The sequence below is a fragment of the Pongo pygmaeus genome, chromosome 1 (genome assembly GCF_028885625.2).
Source record: "Pongo pygmaeus isolate AG05252 chromosome 1, NHGRI_mPonPyg2-v2.0_pri, whole genome shotgun sequence".
Classification (NCBI taxonomy): Eukaryota; Metazoa; Chordata; class Mammalia; order Primates; family Hominidae; genus Pongo; species Pongo pygmaeus.
In genome coordinates this window covers 43,068,076-43,088,552 of record NC_072373.2, presented here as the reverse complement: position 1 = coordinate 43,088,552, position 20,477 = coordinate 43,068,076, and the positions used below count along the sequence as shown (strand labels likewise).

Here is a 20,477-nt window from a genome sequence, read left to right as displayed (position 1 = left end):
TTTCTTTCTTTCTTTCTTTCTTTCTTTCTTTCTTTCTTTCTTTCTTTCTTTCTCTTTCTTTCTTTCTTTTTCTTTCTTTCTTTTCTTTCTCTCTCTCTCTCTTTGCCCCCCCACTTCTCTCTTTCTTTCTATCTTTTTTTTTCTTTTTTTTTTTTCCGAGTCTTGTTCTGTCACCCAGGCTGGAGGGCAGTAGTGCAATCTCAGCTCACTGCAACCTCTGCCTCCCGGGTTCAAGCAGTTCCCCCGCCTCAGCCTCCCAGATAGCTGGGATTACAAGCATGCACCACCATGCCCAGCTAATTTTTGTATTTTTAGTAGAGACAGCGTTTCACCATGTCAGCCAGGCTGGTCTCAAACTCCTGACCTCAAGTGATCTGCCCACCTGGGCCTCAAAAGGTGCTAGGATTACAAGCCTGAGCCACCGTGCCCAGGCAGTCCAGGTAGATTTCAATGCAAAAAGTATTTTTAGTTATAAAGAGAGACATTTCCAGGCTGGGCATGGTGGCTCACTCCTGTAATCCCATCACTTTCAGAGGCCAAGGCAGGCAGATCACTTGAGGTCAGGAGTTCGAGATCATCCCGGCCAAAATGGTGAAACTCTGTCTTTACTAAAATACAAAAAATTATCCAGGCATGTTGGTGCACACCTGTAGTCTCAGCTACTTGGGAGGCTGAGGCAGGGGAATCACTTGAACCTGGGAGGCGGAGGTTGCAGTGAGCCGAGATGGCGCCACTGCACTCCAGCCTGGTGATAGAGCGAGACTCCGTCTCAAAAAAAAAGAGAGAGAGACATTTCCTAGTAAAGACTAGGTTTCCAGGAAGAAATATATACTTAATAACATAGGCTTAAAATATGTAAATCAAATGGGACAGAATTAAAATGGGAACTAGATAAATCATCAACCCCAATGAGAGATTTAACACACCTGTCTCAGTGAATGATTAAACAACTAGACCAAAAAAGTCAGTAAAAATACAGAAGAGTTGAAAAACAACAAACTTGACCTAAATGACATATATGGATACAGCGCCTGACAACTGCAGGTAGACACACATTCTTTTCAAGTGTATGTGGAACATTTACAAAGTTTAAACCTGAAATGGGGAGGAAAAATTGAAGAGCTTAGGGGAGAAATTAGAGCTGGAGACTGGAAATCTCCAGTTCCAAAGTCTACCTTCTTTTTCTCACAATTCCATGATTTTTCAGTAGGAGTGGGGTCCTGGCCAAGAGGGAAGGTATCCTCCCCCAAGAATATTGATTTTTCTTTTTTCAACTGTATGTAGGCCATGACTAATGGGAATGGCTACCCATGTGTTTACTGTGGACAAAGACAAGAGGCTTCAAACCACCACTGTAGCTGAAGAAAGCTGATACACGTTCAAATCTTCATCCCAGTCTCTAGGCAATGCATTCTAATTTTGTCAGTAAAGGACTCACTCATTCTCCCAAAGTTGGCTTTGTGCTTCTCTTAGGTCCAACCCTGGCACCTGAGGTGTCAAGAAAATGCTGTCTTCATAACTCTCTGGAGCCTCTTCCTCTCTTGATTCCAAAGGGTACTCCCAACTGTTCTAAAACTACACAGATCTCTCGATGAATTGGCTTTGCTGCTGGGTTCCTCTTTCTTAAAAGTATTTAATCAGCGATTTTCCCAGTGCCCCAGGCATTTCCTGTATGAGTGCTGCTGACTGTTTTACTTCCTACCAGGCTGCCCTCCTCCTCTTGACATTCACACTTCCAACTTTCAGATGAGCTCTATTAACTCCTGTTCTTCCAGCCTCCTCCTGGCTCAGCCATCTGGGAGCCACACAGGCATTCTTCCCATCCCCCAGCTCATAGATTTCCTTATTGTAGAAGGGCATATGTTTTCAAGTACCTTATCATTCTGGCTCTTTCCCCCCTTTCTCTCCCAGTTCCAAGCCGTTGATTGCTTTTCCTCCTTAGTTCATTTTACAGCTGCTGAGAGATTTGTGCTCTCGTGTTGCCTGTTTGCTTTTGTGTCTTTTGTCCCTTATGTCCCAGTCTACTCAAGGATACCCACAGTCACCTAGATACCATTTCTACTCTGTGCTTTTAGTGTCCTGCTTGGGAAATGGGGTGATCACTCATCTTCAGAATGACCTCAAGAAATGCTTTGGCATGAGAGATCAGGGCCTGAAGACATTACGCCCCCACCCAAATCGTTATCCAAAAGGGTAAAAGATGGAAATTTGCCAAGACAAAGATCACAGTGGTAGTTTAAGAAATGAAAGCTTAGATTTGATTGTCTGTTTTATTTTAAGGGATGTTGTTTTGAGTTTATTTTCTTAGTATTAGGATAGGTCATTCAAAGAGATTGGAACAACCGTGGAAGAACATTCAGATTGTTATAGGACTGTGTTTCAGACTGGGAGAGCAGAGGGCTGTTAGCCTCTTCCTGACCCCACCCTGAACTCCCCTGAACTCCCACCCTTGTCCCTAGTATGGCTGTCCCTGACAAGAGACTTTGGTCAGGGACCAAAGTGAGCTTTGTTAGTGAGCATTCACAGAGGGTAGGAGCTGAGTCCACAAAGTTCACATCATGCCAAGGAATGGATTTCCTCCCAGGGCCACTAGCATTACTTGTGGGTTATCAAGTGTTACTGCTCACACATTCCAGAGCTTCTAGAAAAGCCTTAAGGAAATGGCCTTCAGAAAGCCATTTCTGTCCTAGAGGAGAGAGGTCCTGGATTTCACTGAACCAGAACTTGATGGGTGATTTTGGTATTCTGTGACCTAGGTAGTGGGGAGCTCCTTCCTTTGGATGTTTCCTTTATGCCCAGTCGAACCATATCCTAGTTGTACAGCCGAGAAGGATCTTTTCTGTTTAATCTATCTGGAGGAATAGAAGGTAATTGTATCCTCCTGATTTTCATTCTGCCACTCCCACCTTCATCATTTCTTCCTTTCTGCTAAGCACTTTTTATCATCTTTCTTTGTTTCGTTTTGGGAGTTTTGTTTTTTTGTTTTCTTTCCTCAGGAAAGCTGAATTATTTCTTACAGAGTCATTTAGTTCTTACTGAAACTGGGGAAGAAAAAGATTGTGCAACAGCAGGCATAAGGAAAAACAGAGAACGTTCTTCCGTTCGGGCCCACAGAGCCCATTGGAGGGATTCAGCTACAATCCTGCCTGGGAAGTAGTTTCCAGGACCTTCGCAATTCCACATAGCATCTTTAACATGTTTGAGAGTGCGTAAGGAGGCAGCATAGTGTGGCAGAAAGAACACTCAAGTGAGTGTTGAGGGGGCTGGATTCTAATATTAATATTAGCCAACATTTATTGAACAGGCTAGGGGCTAGATTCTGTTTAAAGCACTTTATGTGGATTATCTCACTATTGTTATGATCCTATTTTACAGATGTGGAAGCTGAAGCATAGAGGGTTTGAATATAATTACCCAAGGTCATCAGTTGGGGAGTAGAAGTAGGATTCAATTCCTGCTCCAGAGCCTGCATGTTCAGCTCTCTTTTAATACTGCATGTGGTCCTTGATAGGCTACTGACCCTGGAAAAGTCATTTCAACTTTTAGGGCTCATTGGTGAACCATAACCAAAGGGAGCTCATTGTGGCTAACCTCTGATGGAGTTTCCACTTTTAATAATTAATATGATGAAATGCAGCTATATTGTTCAGCTCTTGTCATTATGTGAAAGCATAGTATTTCAACTTTGATCTCATTGATTGAGCAAGTGATTATTTTATGGCCACTGTGCACAAAGCAATGGGCTGGGTACCACAGAGGATTCAGAAAAATGCTTAAAAAGTTAAAACCTGTCTCTTCCATTAGCTTTAGATGGTTTCATATTGTAGTTGCTTTGAGATTTTTTTAGACTAAGTTTTTCAGATAATTAAACAGGAATCAAATTCAAAAACTGTTCATATTCCAGAAGAGGAATCCTGAAACAGGTATTGGGCCTTAGACTAGTCAAGTTTCTGACATTTTCTTTTAAAATATAACTTTTGTCACTAGGATAGTTTATATCCACTAACTCCTGAGTGAAGGAGCTTCTGGTGAAATTGTTTTTTATGGTGCTTACAAGCTCAAGGGATTCTTTAAAAATGGAATGTGACTGCTTTGGGAGTCACTAATACTGAAGCTGGATCATTATAACCTGAAATATCCATTAGTAATTTAGAAAGGCAAACTCAAAGAAAAAGAATTTACTATGTAATAGCTGGATTTTTTGAAATCAGATTTTTTTTTTTTTTTTTTCTGGCAAGCTAGATTCAATATCTAGCTTGCTGTAGAGTTAGGTTATGGTGTGGAAGCCTGTTGGCTGGGACAGGAAAAAAAATTGATCTTAAACTAAAAAACTAACTTAAGATATTCCATTTCTAGTAATACCTTTGAGATTGGAAGAATTGCATTCTGATGGGCCCAGACGTTAGATTAATGTCCATCTTTCTCAACAGATTGTAAACTTTTAAACTTTCTGTTTTACATTCAAACCACAAGTGCCTGACACTTAATAGATGTTCTATAAATATTTGCTGATGGACTCTTTTTTGCTCACTCCCTAAAATCCAGCCATTTCTCCCTTGCCAGCATTCAATAATTGAACCTGCTTTGAAACATCTGATCAGCCACTTCAAGAGGGCAAGTTATTTTAGCTCCTGTCTAAATAAGTTAGTGGGCTCCAGTCCTTAAACCACTATTTTCTTTATTAATTCCTCAAATACAGACTTTTGTATGTAACTGGTGTTTTTAAACCTGTGTATAATGACTTATTAATGAGTTGTAAAATAAATTTAGTGAGTTATGACCAATATAAAAAAATAGAAAAGGCCAGGCACAGTCGCTCAAGAATATAATCCCGGCTACTCTAAGAAGCTGAGGTGGGGGGATCTTTAGGCCAGGAGTTTGAGACCAGCCTGGGGAAACATCATGAGACTCCATATCTAAAAACAATTTTTTAAAAATTAGCCAAGCATGCCTGTTACCAGCTACTTGGGAAGCTGAGGCAGGAGGATTGTTTGAAGCCAGGAGTTTGAGACCAGCCTGAGCAGACTCAGTGAGATCCCATCTCTACAAAAATTGCAAAAATTAACCAGCGTGTTGGTACACATCTGTCGTCCCAGCTACATGGGAAGCTGAGGGAGGAGGATCACGTGACAGTTGAGCCCAAGAGTTCAAGGCTACAGTGAGCAATAGAGCCTGGGCAATAGAGCAAGACCTTGTATCTAAAAAGAAAGAAAGAAGATAAAAGAATAGGAAATATCATAATGGACAGCACATAAGTAGAGGTGAAGCCAGCTGGACTTCCTCGGTCGAGTGGGGACTTGGAGAACTTTTCTGTCTAGCTAGAGGATTGTAAATGCACCAGTCAGCACTCTGTAAAAATGCACCAATCAGCGGTCTGTGTCTAGCTAAAGGATTGTAAATGCACCAATCAGCACTCTGTAAAAATGCACCAGTCAGTGCTCTGTGTCTAGCTAAAGGATTGTAAATGCACCAATCAGCACTCTTAAGAGCTGTAACACTCACTGCGAAGGTCCACAGCTTCATTCTTGAAGTCAGTGAGACCAAGAACCCACCGGAAGGAACCAACTCCAGACACATAAGTACTTTTATTATAGACACATATTATGCTGTATTGCAATAAAAAATGTATTTTTTGAATATCCTAGTCTACCTATCTTCAGAAGGCAAAAGCACCTCCCTGTTGTGGTATCTCCTAGCCTATCTCTCTATAAAAGTTTTGCAATTAAGTATATTTGTGTTTTATACATCCTTGGGCTTCTCATAGTTTAAGGTCCTAACTGGAGTTTAATCTTTCTCAGAGTCATCTCATGGTATCCTCACCAATGAATGAATGCTGAATAGAAAGAGCCCTGCTTTCATATATGCAGGTAGTGTGGTGGAGGGGAAATCTAGAAGTCATTTCTGAGCTCTGACCTGCTGGATCATCACCCCCTGTATCCCCAGAGCCTCGGCATACAGCCTCACACTGTACCACCTATTTTGGTGGCCCAAGTTAGGTGAGGGAGAGGACCAGACACAGTGCCCACCATCACCTAGCACTGGCCCTGCTACCAAACAGTCATTCCTTTTAGCCCTCTCCTCCCCACCAAAAGCATTTCAGGCAAAGTGCCAGCTCCTGAAATGTGGCCTCTTTGAAGTGGTTAGTGAATGCCCCTGAAACCACCACCTTATGTATGGTGGTGCTTCTGCTGCCAGAGCTTAATACAGGGTCATGTTCCTTTCCTCTGAAATCTGTAACATAAATTCAGTTTTAAACTGGATTTTTTTTAACAGTTGGTCTCTGAACAATCTTTAGGGTGGGGAGGGGATACTAGTGGTTGTGGGGGAGACATGTGCCCTCGAAAATTGGATTCTTTTTTGGAAAACTGCTGACACAGGCTAAATGGCAGAGAACTAAATGGCCCTACTGTTCCTACCTGCTGACAGGCTCAGCCTTGGGATGGGGCTGAAATGAGCTCTCGCCACATGGCAGAGACATGCCTTCCTCTTTTTCTTCTTCTTTCGTACAAATAGGGGGTAATTTTGTGCCTGTCAAAAAATACAGCTTTGAAATGTAGATAACCAATTAACAACAGTCCCACCCCCAACTTGGAAAGCACATGAGTGCTGATCTAAATAACTAGAGAATCGGTAACAAGTAACCTCCCTATTGAGAACAGGTCTGAAACCTCTTTCGTAATTGGTGTTCTTTGGGAAATGCTAATAGACAAACCCATCCAAGCTCAGGAAATGTACTGATTTAAAGAGGTCTAAGGAAGAGTGACCAGCCCAGTGGCCAGGCATCCTGGATACCTAGGATCCTTATGTTTCCGTACATATCTGCTGTACATCCTTTCTGTGAGCAAGGAGGCTTTGGAACATTACAGTCTTGTCTTGGGGAGATGAGATGACACAGTGCATTTCAGTTCTGTTTCCAGTGCTGTTATCTGTTGGAAAAGGAAGCTTTCCTACCCATTTTGTCAGCATACAACTGGTAGGAGCTGTTGCAATCTCATTGTCTTCTGATCAGCCCCTCGGCAGCAGTCAGAGTGGAGGCCGGTGAAACACTCTCTGGCCAAACGGTTGTGGTGAGTTTCAAAATAAGAGATCCCAGCCTGAGCGCACCGTCACACTTCCCATCTGATAGAACTAGCATTGTTAACTGTGCCACATCTCTATTCTAAATTTAGACATCTTTTTTTTTTTTCTAGGCAAAGATTACTATGCAAACATTTAAGAGAAAAACTTTGTCCAAAGTAATTTTTTCCCCCAACTTCTATTTGGTTTCCTGCAATGTTGAGATGACTCATTCTCTTCCAAGAAATTGTAAAGAAAAGAGATGCAGGCTGTATGTTAGTACACAAAGACTGCTCTGTAAATTCTCTTTTTCTTCCCTGTGTAGAAACCCCTTGCCTTTTTATAGAGAACGGAAAAGCTCTACAGTCTTAATTGTCATGTACTCGGCCTCATCAGGTTTTGTTGTTCCCAGGAATAAATGTCCCCCTTGTCTTTGGGTGGGGCCCCCTTGTGGCTTACCAGCTCTGTCAACCCCACTGCAGTGGCCAGCACGGAAGCCCTTCCTGGGGCCACGCTTTCCCCCAAAGGCACTGTGACAGTTAAGGTTTCTGAAACAGAGAACGAATGGCCTTTTATCATCTGTGAAAGTAGAGACACTGGCAATTTCCTGCCTCTGGCCTAGTGTCAGAATTTCTCCTGATTGCTAGAGGCTGTATTGTACATTTTAAGTGGGCTCACTACACATGTATTCCCAGCCCAACCCTCAGCCAGAGGGAGCGGTAAGTCAGATCACTTCAGCAGCCTGTTCAAATAAACAGGGATAATAGTTGAGTGGTCCTCCCAACTAATCAGTACATGAAAGGAAACATCTGCCTGGGCTTAATTGCGGTTTTTTTTTGGTTACACTTTTCCCTCCCCTTCTTCCCCCATCCCCCACTCTGGGGCTAGGTTATTTAAGTCATGGATAAGCAACAGGGTAGAGGAATAGGAGCTTTCTCCTTTAACCTCTGCCATTCAAACATAAGGAGGAGTTAAGAAATGATAGGCTGGCAGGGGGAGTTGGCCCGGAGGCAGGAGGGCAGGGCAGTGGGAAGTGATACTCGTGGTCACTTCCTGACCCTGTTGCTGACTCTGGGGCTGGGAGTGAGTCATGTTGCCTCACTTCACCTCTTTGGGCCTCTGTTGCTTCAGTGGAGCTCAGCTTTCCTCTCAATGGAAAGGAGAGGCTGGTATGTGAGATCACAGATGAAAGGCATTCCCTCTTGTGGCTTCTTCCAGCAGTTGAGGTCATTGGATGAGAGACCCTGGAATGGTAAATTTAAGACTGGCAAGATCCCCTGAACCTGTCCGTTTTGTAGAGCATCTGGGTCCCCGAGGAGAACTTGCTCATTATCTTCTAGCCAACCAGCCATACACTAAAGGGAGGGATGTTTGAAGCTAATATGGACTGTAGAAGCCAGGCAGAAGATCATGTAGAATCATGGAATGGCAGAGGTTGGAAAAGACCTTAGAAATGTTTTAGCTGAAGCTTTTCATTTTATAGAAGGGAAAACAGAGGGCCAGAGAGGTTAACCAGGTTGTCCAGAGTTACCTCTTTGGTAATGCAGGAGCCAGGAATAGAAAGAGAATCTTGTGATTGCTAATTTAGGGCTCCTTCCACCCCTTTCCCCACTATCAGATGTAAAAATTCATGCTTACTCATGACAGAGGCCACACATAGGTTATATTCCATAATGAATACCTTAATAGAAAAATGGGCAGAGAACACCTTAATAAGAAAATGGCAGATTATAAAAGAAAAATGAAACTGACTGATAAACATTTTTAAAAATGCTCAGGCTCACTAGAATCAAAGGACTGCAAATTACAATAGGATACCACATCAAATTGTCAAGACAAAAAAATGTGAAATAAACATTCATATATGCTATTGGTGGTATTTTAAATTGGTACCGTTTTTCTCAAAGGCATTTTAGTGGTATAAATGGTAGTCTTTGACCCAGCAATGTTATTTCTAGGAGAAAATAATGAAAGGTGTGTGCATTAGATCATATACAGAGTAATGTGGTATGGCATTTTTTATCACAAAAATTTAGAAGTGAAGTAAATGTCCAAGAATGGGAGCTACATCAATATAACGTATTATAATGCTATAGAAGAATAATACATGTGGAAATGTTTACAACATATGTTTAAGTGAATAAGTTACAAAACAGGATTTATAATGCAATCCCAATTTTGTAAAAATAGAGAAGATTAGAAAAATACATAACAACGCTCAGAGTGGTGATTTCTTAGTGGTAGGAACTTAAGAGTTACTTTTGTTTTCTTTTTTGAGGTTTTCTAGTTTCCTTATTATAAGAAACATACATTACTTTTGTAATCAGAAAAATATTTTTTAAGTAGAGATGTATGTATCTTGAAAAAAAAGCAAGATCTCAAATGATTGTGTATCTGACATGAAAGACCTTCCTTTTTTTGAGCTAGCAGCTATGGTGGGAGGGATGGGAGACGGTATTATAACTTCTGTTAGGATGGCATTTTCATACCCGAATTTCTGGTGGGAAAGATCTAGAAGGAGCTGGCAAAAGATAAAACAAGGGGTTTCCCTCTCAATGACCCATGCTGCCAATCAGTTTTAGCTCTCTTAGGTTTGGCATATAACACTTAGTATGGAAGGTATGACAATTTCCTTCCTGCTTCCTCCTTTCTTTTCTTTTCTTTTTTTTTTTTTTTTTTTTTTTTTGAGACGGAGTCTCACTCTTGTCACCCAGCCTGGAGTGCAATGGCGCAATCTCGGCTCCTTGCGACCTCCACCTCCTGGGTTCAAGCGATTCTCCTGCCTCAGCCTCCTGAGTAGCTGGAACTACAGGTGTGTGCCATCACGCCCGGCTAATTTTTGTATTTTTAGTAGAGACGGGGTTTCACTATGTTGGCCAGGCTGGTCTCGAATTGCTGACCTCAGGTGATCCACCCACCTCGGCCTCTCAAAGTGCCAGGATTACAGGTGTGAGCCACCGTGCCCAGCCCTCATTCTTTATTTCTACTGCTCTATGTAGTTAAATGTCAGCCCTGGGTGGTGGCAGCAGCAAAGAACCCAGGAGCCATCACTGCTCAAGATTAACTAGTTGGAGACCCCTTAACATATATTTTCAGCATCTAGTAACAGCTAATCTCGCAGGCAGTCAATATTGAGATACCGCTGCCTTGTGAGTTTTGGGTAGAAATAAAGCAAGTAAGAAATATAGTTCCATCCTGCTTGGAGTTTTCTATTTAGTTAGGGACTTTGAAGTCCCTGGATGTTTATGTACTTTTTCCTATTTCATCCCATTACACATCTTACTTTCCTTTGAAATCTTCTGGAATGCTTGACTGCAAGTATCTGAGAAACCGTGTTCCACCTAACAACAGTTGCTAGGTAGGATGTGGCTTTCAGGCCTGCTCTTTGGGGACCAATAGAAAAACCAAAGGCTACCACCCTTTTTCCCTCCATGCAATTGCCTTTGCTAGGCTATAGAAAGGGCACATTTCATTTTATTAAAACTCTTTGAGTAATCTGACCATAATTGGGTCTGATTGGAGTGGTTATCTGATTTGCTGGGTTAAATAATGGGCCTTAATTGAGTCTGGGTTATTTGTAGAGCCAGTGCGGCTTTTGCCTTCGTTGCTCCCTCCTCTCTCTTCTGTTTCCCAATTAACCTTCATTCCTCTTTCCTTGCAGAGTAAAGAAGTCGGCCAGCAGCTCCAAGATGATTTGATGAAGGTCCTGAACGAGCTCTACTCGGTAAATCAGATTGGTTGCTTGGCTCTTTAACAAGCAGAGGGAAGCAGCATTTGGCAGCTTGTAGCCATAGTACATCAGCAACAGAACTGAACTGAGGTTGAGGACAAGTGCATGGTCCCCACTGGGGGTGACCCCACCCATCTCTTTTTTCACACTCATCTTTTCAAAATGGAATGAGTCAAAAAATACTTCCTCAAAATAAGTTTTCTCCTCAGCTGTGCAAGCTAACCCTGGCTTTATTTGGGGCATAATTATTAGAGACCAGCCAAAGTCTAGGTCATTGGCACAGTGGACCCCATTAGCAGCAAACAAGGGACCCTGAACCTAATGGCAAGGAATGTAGCCTGCGTTGCACTATTAATATGTGCCTGTCGGAAAGGCTTTATTGTTCTAGGTTTTTCATCAGATCTTGGATTGATCTATGGCTTTGAGACTAGAACAAATGCTCTAGAGGGCAGCACAGAGTCCTAAATGCCCCCAATAAGAGGGACCAGTTTGAGCAGAGAGAGCTTTGCACTGGCTTCCTGGAGTTTTATAAAGCCAAACCTCAGTGACGAGGCAGGCTGCGGGCTTGGAGAAGAGAACACAATCTGTTCTGAGATGACTGGCGCTTCAGGCACATGATGCCTGTGGCTGGTGCGTGTTAATTCATGCGCAGAGAGGTGGTGGTGGTGGTTGTTTCCCAGCCATGTTTTTCTAATTATAATGAAAACAAACACATACTCACACACATACACACTAAGGAAATTCCTGTTGTTATACAGGGAATACTTAAGTTGTACAGCTAATGCCTTTCAGGGGCCCCTTCTCCAGCTTGGATGTGCCAGCCTACTGTGTCATTCTCCAGGGTTTCTCCATCCTGTTTGAAGGTGATACTGATTTCTGATGTTTACTTGCTTATTTGCTGCATTTTTTTCTTTTCTTTTCTTCCTTTTTTTTTTTCTTTTTTTAATTCACAGAACAGGCAGTGGTGACATGCATGACAGGCATTTGGGACCAGATGTTGCTGATAGAGAAGCCTAGGTGTGGCCATTTTATCATGGCAACTGTTAAGCAAGTAAATAGGGTAGAGTAGTCATCTGACTTATCTCCAGCGATGTTCAGTTTGTTTTGAATTTCTGCTCTGTGACTCTTCTGCTGTGAAGCCAAGCATAGATAGATGGTACCTTTGGTTCAGCTCCCAAGTTTTCATTTTTCTCAAATGAAGTTAAGAGTTTTTTAAAATAGAAACACATTGATGTGAACCATTTTCAGACTGGATGGGTTTCCTGAACCTTGTCTTTTTAATGCTTTACTTCTGCTCTTTTAGATCAATTTCTAAGCACCAAGAAGAGCTATTACTCCTTTCTCCTAGCAGAGAATTCCCTAAGATAGAAAATGACACATGTAGTCATTGTATAAATTCTTTTATTTTCCTGTAAGCATCTTGACCCTCTACTATTTGCAGCTGTTTCTGGGGAGGAGTAGTTTGGATAACCAACAAACCTTGCCACTTCTTCAGTGGGACTCAAGGCAGCAGAAGAAGACTAGTGTCTAAGGATCTGTTAGTTTTTACCCAGGGTCCTATGTCTCTTCATATGCTGTGCTTTAAAAAAAAAAAAATAAGTGAAAGGGCATAAGCTGTGTTCGAGTAAGGAAGAAAACCTTGGAACTTATTTCTCTGGTCTGCAGAGGGCCGAGCTGCTACCTTTGACTGCAGACTTAAGACAGCCCAATATTGGCCAACTACTTTACTGGCCATTGTGAGGCCATGGTCAACATAGAGCATAACATCTTCCCATTGATGTTCAAACTGAGAATTGCCTGAATGTGGTATCCGCTGCCATAAGGTGAGCTGGAATACACCTTCATAATCTGTTAAAGGCCAAAATTAAAATGTGATGTTTTCCTCTAGTAGGCAATGGAAAGAGGGAAAAAAGAGTAGAGGCACTAGGAAGTTTCAGAGAAGTCAAAACATTCTGGTCCAAATGGAGTTTTAAGCAGAGGGAATTTTACCCCGAGAGGATATTTGGCAATGTCTGAAGACATTTTTGATTGTCACAACTGGAGGAGTAGAAGGTGCTACTGACATCTAATGATCTAGAGGCCGGGATGCTGCTAAAATCCTACAGTGCCCAGGGCAGCCCCCACAACAAAGAATTATCTGACCCCCAATGTCAATATACCAAGATTGAGAAATGCTGGTCTAGTGACTAGAGTATCATGAATTAAGCAACCTAGATTCTACCCTGTCTTGACTACTAGCTGTATGAGCTTGAGGGATACCCCAAATCTCTATGACCTTGGTGTCTGCATACACTCCATGCACTGGTATTTCTATATCCTAGGGGGTGGAGTAGTTGGGTGAGTTATACTTCCTGAAATGGTAGGTTATAGCTAAGGATCAAATAGGTTTCCAGAGTCTGTAGGCCATTAGAAAGTTCACTGAGCCAGGCTCATGCCTGTAATCCCAGCACTTTGGGAGGCTGAGGCAGGCAGATCACGAGGTCAGGAGATTGAGACCGTCCTGGCTAACACGGTGAAACCCCGTCTGTACTAAAAATACAAAAAAAATTAGCCGGGCATGGTGGCGGGTGCCTGTAGTCCCAGCTACTGGGGAGGCTGAGGCAGGAGAATGGCATGAACCTGGGAGGCAGAGCTTGCAGTGAGCCGAGATCGTGCCACTGCACTCCAGCCTGGGCAACAGAGCGAGACTCTGTCTCAAAAAAAAAAAAAAGAAAAAGAAAAAGAAAGAAAGTTCAGAGAATAGCCGGGTACAGTGGCTCATGCCTGTAATCCCAGCACTTTGGGAGGCCGAGGCAGGCAGACCACCTGAGGTCAGGAGTTCAAGACCAGCTTGGTCAATATGGCGAAACCCAGTGTCTACTAAAAATGCAAAAATTAGCTGGGCATGGTGGCGGGCGCCTATAATCCCAGCTACTTGGGAGGCTGAGGCAGGAGAATCACTTGAACCCGGGAGGCAGAGGTTGCAGTGAGCCGAGATGTCACCACTGCACTCCAGCCTGGGCAACAGGGTGAGACTCTATTTCAAAAAAGAAAAAAGAGGCCTGGCGCAGTGGCTCAGGCCTGTAATCCCAGCACTTTGGGAGGCTGAGGTGGGCGGATCATGAGGTCAGGAGATCGAGACCATCCTGGCTAACACGGTGAAAACCCGTCTCTACTAAAAATATATAAAAAACTAGCCAGGCGTGGTGGTGGGTGCCTGTAGTCCCAGCTACTCAGGAGGCTGAGGCAGGAGAATGGCATGAACCCAGGAGGCAGAGATTGCAGTGAGCCAAGATCGTGCCCCTGCACTCCAGCCTGGGGGACAGAGCGAGACTCTGTCTCAAAAAAAAAAAAAAAAAAAAAAAAAAAGACAGTTGAGAGAATATAATTATTTCTTCTGGAGATTAAGATAGGTTTAGGACTGGTCTGAATAAGTCTGAATAAGGCACCATGGGATTAACGGTGACTAACTGTCCCTCTTTGCCTAGTACTGAAGAGTTTCCTGGGACATGAAATTGTCAGTGCTGAAACTGGAAAAGTTCTAGGTTAAAAAGGGTTAATTGGTCACCTTGCATGGGAGAGTGGTTTTATCAGGTGTGAAGGTGGGACCGTTACATGCTAGCTTTGGGAAGCTGCTTGCTGTGTGCACACCCTTGAGGAGTCAAGAAGAGAACAAGGGAGAGTTTCTTAGAAGGAGCTTTCCCATTATTTGCTTGTCAGGAAGGCAGGGAAGGGCCTCTCGTTTCAATGATGCTGTAGGCAATAGAAGTTATTTGGGGTCACTGGAGAAAGAAAACCAAGGATATAAGAAACCCAAGGATATAAGAAACCCACCCAGTTTTTTCAGTGCCCTTCTTCACATCTGCCCCTAATGCCCATGAATACCTTTTCTTAGGGGACTAGTTATCCAAGGGTTGGTAATTTTAGTACCTTTGAACCTTGGTGATCCAAGGAGCAGGACCCAGGTGTTCCCAAATAAAGATGCCTTTGGGCACAGGGCCCAGAATGCCACCATAAGTGGCCAGCTGCCCCTCTGCACCTTCCTCTTTTCTGCCTGAAGGGCCTTTGATTTCCCTGACTTGGCATTCTGTGCCGGGGCCTGCTTCCCACAGCTGCTATTCAGAGAGCAATCCTAGTGAGCATTCTTCTCCACGTGTTTTCCCCCCATAATGAGCTGGCTTGTATGTAAGCCATGGCATAAGTGGTTTTCATTTTCTGACTGATGCACCGGGAATGCCTTTGAAGTCAGAACACACTGCTGCCCAAAGAACTCTGGGATTCTTTGCCTCAGTTGTACTCAGAGGTCGTGTCTGGGAAAACCCAGCAAACCCCCACAGGAAGGAGTGTACATGGAGGCACTGAAGCCAGTGTGGATTGGCTGAGTATGAAGAGTCAAGGAAGCTCTAGAATTGAGAAAGAAGAGGCTTTGGGACACTTTGGGGCTGTTGTTATTCCAGAGGCCTTATGCTTCTATACTCCCCCTAAATATACATCCCCTTGGCTTGGAGCAGCAGCTGTGTGCTGGCAGAGCTACTTCAGACTGGTATTTAGCACCTGTTCCATTGAAACAATGGCACTTAATAGTCCCTCAACTCTGCTTGCCTATTTGACCCTGGCATTAGGCACCAGGGAGACAAGAACAAATAAGAGATGTTTCTAACCTCAAGGCATTTAGTTTTAATAGGGAGAGACAGAAAAGTAAAGCATCAAGTGAAAAATGAAGTGACAAGAACTCATTTACATGTCTGCACAGAGGACAGGGATGAAGTCAGGCTCCTTGAAGAGATACTTGAACTGAATCTTAATTGCCAAGAACTCTTTTCTTGTTCTCTACATGTTCCCTTTTTTGTTGCATCCAACTTTTATTTCATGATGCAGTATCATTTTATTTCTCATTTATCTCTCCAGGGCTATTATGGATATATTGTTTTCAAACTTTTCTTCTTGTTGTATAACATTTCTTCTAAATTGCTAGTTTTGGTCTTGGTCTTTCATATTAGACATTTCCTCTAAATGCCTGGTCATCCTTAGCTGCCTGTTCACACTTTAAAGTGAGGCACTAAAAGAGTCTATGTCAGCTGTGGCCTTCACAGTAGGGTGTTCTAACTGGGCTGTGTCCTTGTGGAAGCCCCAACTTTGGTATTTCTAGGTCTCTTATCTTGGATGGTCAGATTGCCAAGAGATCACACTTTTGATCTCCCACTCATGTCTGGGGGCTGGGTTGTGAAGAGGCCTGGACCGTCTCAAAATTTAACGTAGACTTCAGCTAATCCTCCTGTTGAAGTTCAGTATACCCCTATCCTCAGCTGAACCTTGTATCCCCTAGTCCATGGACCCTCTCTAACAGAATAAACCTCTCATCTAGTCTTCCACTACAATGGGAGAGGGGATCTTGGGGTCTCACTGTTCTCAGACTTTTTTTTTTTTTTTTTTTTTTTTTGAGACGGAGTCTTGCTCTGTCGCCCAGGCTGGAGTGCAGTGGCGCGATCTCGGCTCACTGCAAGCTCTGCCTCCCAGGTTCACGCCATTCTCCTGCCTCAGCCTCCCCAGTAGCTGGGACTACAGGCGCCCGCCACCACGCCCGGCTAATTTCTTTTTGTATTTTTAGTAGAGACTGGGTTTCATCATGTTAGCCAGAATGGTCTCAATCTTCTGACCTCGTGATCTGCCCGCCTCGGCCTCCCAAAGTGCTGGGATTACAGGCATGAGCCACCAAGCCCAGCCTGTTCTCAGACTTTCAATAGCTTATTTTGTGTTTAGCTCTACCTTCATCCCACTGCTACTTATTTCTCTTCGGGCTTCTGTGATATAAATCTGGCTGCTTCCTGGCTCACTAGTTTTGGTTTAGGACTCAAGTAGATCAGTTACTGCTTGTCTACCTGCTTTTCGGCTTCTGCTTCCATTCTTTTTGTTTTTCTCAATTTATACCTAAATGATAATAATTTTAGAACCTTTTTTTTCCTATTATTTTAGTGTGGCTGTCAGAGGGAGCAGAGCTAAATATATGACTTCAGTGTTTAGTTTTTCAAAATAAAGTAGAATGTTCTTCGCAGAACTGAGAATTTAAACTTTTCAATTTTTCCCCATAGTTTGTATTTGCCTCACTATCTATATATAGATAGAAGTATATATATGTATATCTATATGTATACATATCTATATATACATATATGTATAGCTATATATCTAAGACATAGACATATAGATATACATATATTTACATATGTATATGTACATAGATATATATATCTAAGTCCTATCTTGGCTTTCTCTAAGTCCTATCTTGACTATAAATATATATTTATAAATATATATTTAACATGTATATCTATATCTATATACATTTCTAAGTCCTGTCTTGACTTTCCTATTTTTTCAGTTGTTTTGGCATCACTTATTTAAGCTTCACCTTCTAGGTACCTCAGTTTTCTCTTGAGCTGGAAGGCAGTAATAAAGCTTCTCCAGTATTTACCCAGAAGAGAGATTCAGTGTCATTCAGTCATTTGGGCAACCACTTTGTAAAACTACCATTGTGTATATGACATATTTCTCCACTTTGAGAAGAAAACACAAAAGAAGTAGAGCTTAGCCTGAAGAATGTATAGTTTCTTAGGCAAAGTAGCATTTTACTCTCTTTTAACAAGAAAGTTCTTTAAGTTTTTTAGGGGAAAGGAACAATGTAAATTGTTGATCTTTGTTACTTCATTTGTTGACTTGGTAGCACTATTCTTTGACCTGTTTTTTATCTCATGTTTATTCATAACGTTTTCTTTTTATCATGCACCTTCATGAAATAGGAAATCACTTTAAAAAAGAAAAAAAGCACTCACTTTTGTAACTGCTCACTAAGCTTTTGAATCCCATGGTCAGATTCAGGTGAAAAAAGAGAAAAAAAAAGGAGCCTCCTATCTACACTTCTTCAGCCGAGATAACAGATGCCTCTTTTCCACTTCTTAGTTAACCTGGAAAGCTGGGGGTCTGTTTGAATTACTTAGAAAGGCTTTTAAACACCGTTGGTTGTGAAGTATTGCTTCTGTAAAGAAAATATGAAGAGTATTATCCTGGTAAAATTTACAGGAAGTAGTGTTAGGTTCAGAATAAGGTGAAGCTAATTTAAAACCTTCTGCATTCAAAATGAGACATAATTTAGACTCTAATGTACTTTGATTTTGTCAGTGTCCCAGTATTCTTTATTCCTTCATCTGCCTCCAGCTGATCGTAGGGGCTAGATTAGTATACCCACAAAGTCTTTCTAAGCTAGATTTTCTCAACATCGGCACCATTGACATTTGGACCAGATAATTAGTTGTTGTGGGGGGCTGTCCTGTGCATGGGATGTTCAGCAGCATCCCTGACCTCTAACCACTAGACGCCAGTAGCAATCCCCAAGTTGTGACAATCAAAAATATTTCCAGACACTGCCACATTTCCCCTGGGGGCCAAAATAGCCCCAGGTTGAGACATTTCTCTAACTCAGGTTCATAAATGGAACCAGTTTCTCTTTTCAGGAATATCTTGACCATACTTAACCTTTCCTCCCAACCAGTTCAGCTCCAGTCTTATCCAGAGGAGAGTCAGTGTTGCTTAGTGGCTAAGAATGTGGTCTTTGGAGCCTGACACACATGGGTTTGAATCCTGATTCCGCCATTTCCTCATTGTATGACCTTGGATATGATAGTTAATCTCTCTGAGCCTTATTTCCTTATCTTTAGAAATAGAAATAATAACAGTGTCTTTCACAGAGTTATTGTAAGGATTAAATGAGGTAACGTACATAAAGCCCATGGTACACAATGTTTATTAAGTGGTAGATATTAGTATTATACCTTTGCACTCCTCTGTTACACACACACATGCACACACACACACACACACATCCACCCAACTTCTGCTCTCTAATTCTCCCTCTCAAAGAACTCTTATGGCATCACACTTTCAGCACTCTTGAACTCCCTGTGTGGAAACAGAAAGTTCCCACAGAGTAGAGCAGGCACTAGGTGGCTGGAAGTAGTATGTTTAGTAGGACTGGAAACAAGCTTGAGTTCTAGGCTTCCTGGCTTCCCTGTTAGGAGAAAGGATTGGACTCCTAGATGGTTGCTTTGATGGAAAATCATCCTCCACCTTTTATACTACTTCCCTCATGTGGCAATTCCAGTTATACTTGATATGGATTTTATTCCTTCCCAGACTCTTACCTGAACTGTTATGAAGGCTTACAGTCTTCATAGGGTTGTTGTCTAGATTGTGGAATTGCCCTAAGGATGAAATGAGAAAATGTGTTGTGTGGTACTTGGCATAAAGCCAGGAATATACTAAGTGCTCAGTAAATGATAACTGGCATTGCAATTGCTGCTGCTGCTTTAGTTGCTGTGAGAGGGTGTTTGATCTGGATAAAGCAGAACAGACAGATCCCCAGAATGCCAGGCCGGTAGAAGGAGCTTTTGGAAGCTTTTCCTCTTCCCTATTTTATATCTGAAAGGTAACAGAAAGCATAGGCTACTCCATAGGCTGCACTGCCCTCTTCGGGGTTCCTGACCAGCCCAGAAAGGCTTTGCCCTTGGGGCCTGAGAATGGCGGTGTTGTTTCCCATCTACTCAGTATTATGAGGTGACTAAGTGATAGAAATCACCTGGCCAATATTAAAGAGAAATGATTACAAATGATAATGAATAGAAGTAAATAATGCATGATGGATAGACATGAAGTTATTTCAATAAGAGGAAATGTTGGCTCAGTTCACATATTGCTTTCCTGTGCTTTGGAGTGGTCTTTAATCTGTGTTTGCTGAACCAAACACTTCTGGATTTTTCCCTTAGGGGTATGAGGATATTGCTTCATGGGGGAGAGCTCCAGCTGAGTCTGTTAGTCTGTAAAGCAGAGAAATGACCCCCTTGGCTTGACCTCTGGGGGTGGGGGTGGGCGATGTCTTGCAGGTCATGAAGACATATCACATGTACAATGCCGACAGCATCAGTGCGCAGAGCAAACTAAAGGAGGCGGAGAAGCAGGAGGAGAAGCAAATTGGTAAATCGGTAAAGCAGGAGGACCGGCAGACCCCACGCTCCCCTGACTCCACAGCCAATGTTCGCATTGAGGAGAAACATGTCCGGAGGAGCTCAGTGAAGAAGATTGAGAAGATGAAGGAGAAGGTACGTAGGCTCCCACAGCTGTAGATGCTGGGAAGCAACATTCGGTAAGGCATGGCTGATAGGAATTTTCCAATAGTCACTGGGAAGAGCAGACAAGGAAGCTCTGGGTTCTTTTAGTGCCTAATGACTAAAAATGAGGCCTTGCTCTGTGCCTGGCAGGAATACTAGGTATTGGAAGAACTGGGCACGTGGGATCCAAGTTTTTAGCCTCTAGCAGAAAACCAAGAAACAGTAGTCACCTTTCCCAATCCATTTTCCAAATAGAGCTCAATATCCTATTGCTTTGGAGGGGTTGGGGGTGACTGTAAACCCAGGATTTGGTTTCAGGTATCAGGTGTTCAGGGGCAAGAGTAGTGGTACCTCCTTCAGAGTGGCATTGCAAGAATGAAGAATGATATTTGAAGATAGAATCAAAGTGGGGCACACATCTTAAGTAGGGAGCCTCATTAACCTTTCCTGAATTGATCTGCATTGTGCCCTTGAATCTCATTAAACAGAATTAGAACCCAATTTAAGGCAGATGCGCATAGGGAGTAGCAGCACAATTGTAGTTCTTGAATACA

General features: G+C 42.6%; 1 protein-coding gene across 10 annotated transcripts in view; it reads left to right on the top strand.

Moving 5' to 3' along the window:
- Window positions 1–20,477, top strand: part of SRGAP2 (SLIT-ROBO Rho GTPase activating protein 2) — a 252,236-nt gene that overhangs the window by 160,893 nt on the left and 70,866 nt on the right. For all 10 annotated transcript variants that reach the window (XM_054480813.2, XM_054480729.2, XM_054480845.2 and 7 more), the window contains 2 exons: window positions 10,718–10,780; window positions 19,699–19,914. In XM_054480813.2, the coding sequence (XP_054336788.1) occupies window positions 10,718–10,780; window positions 19,699–19,914 (279 nt within the window). The remainder of the gene's footprint in view (window positions 1–10,717; window positions 10,781–19,698; window positions 19,915–20,477) is intronic.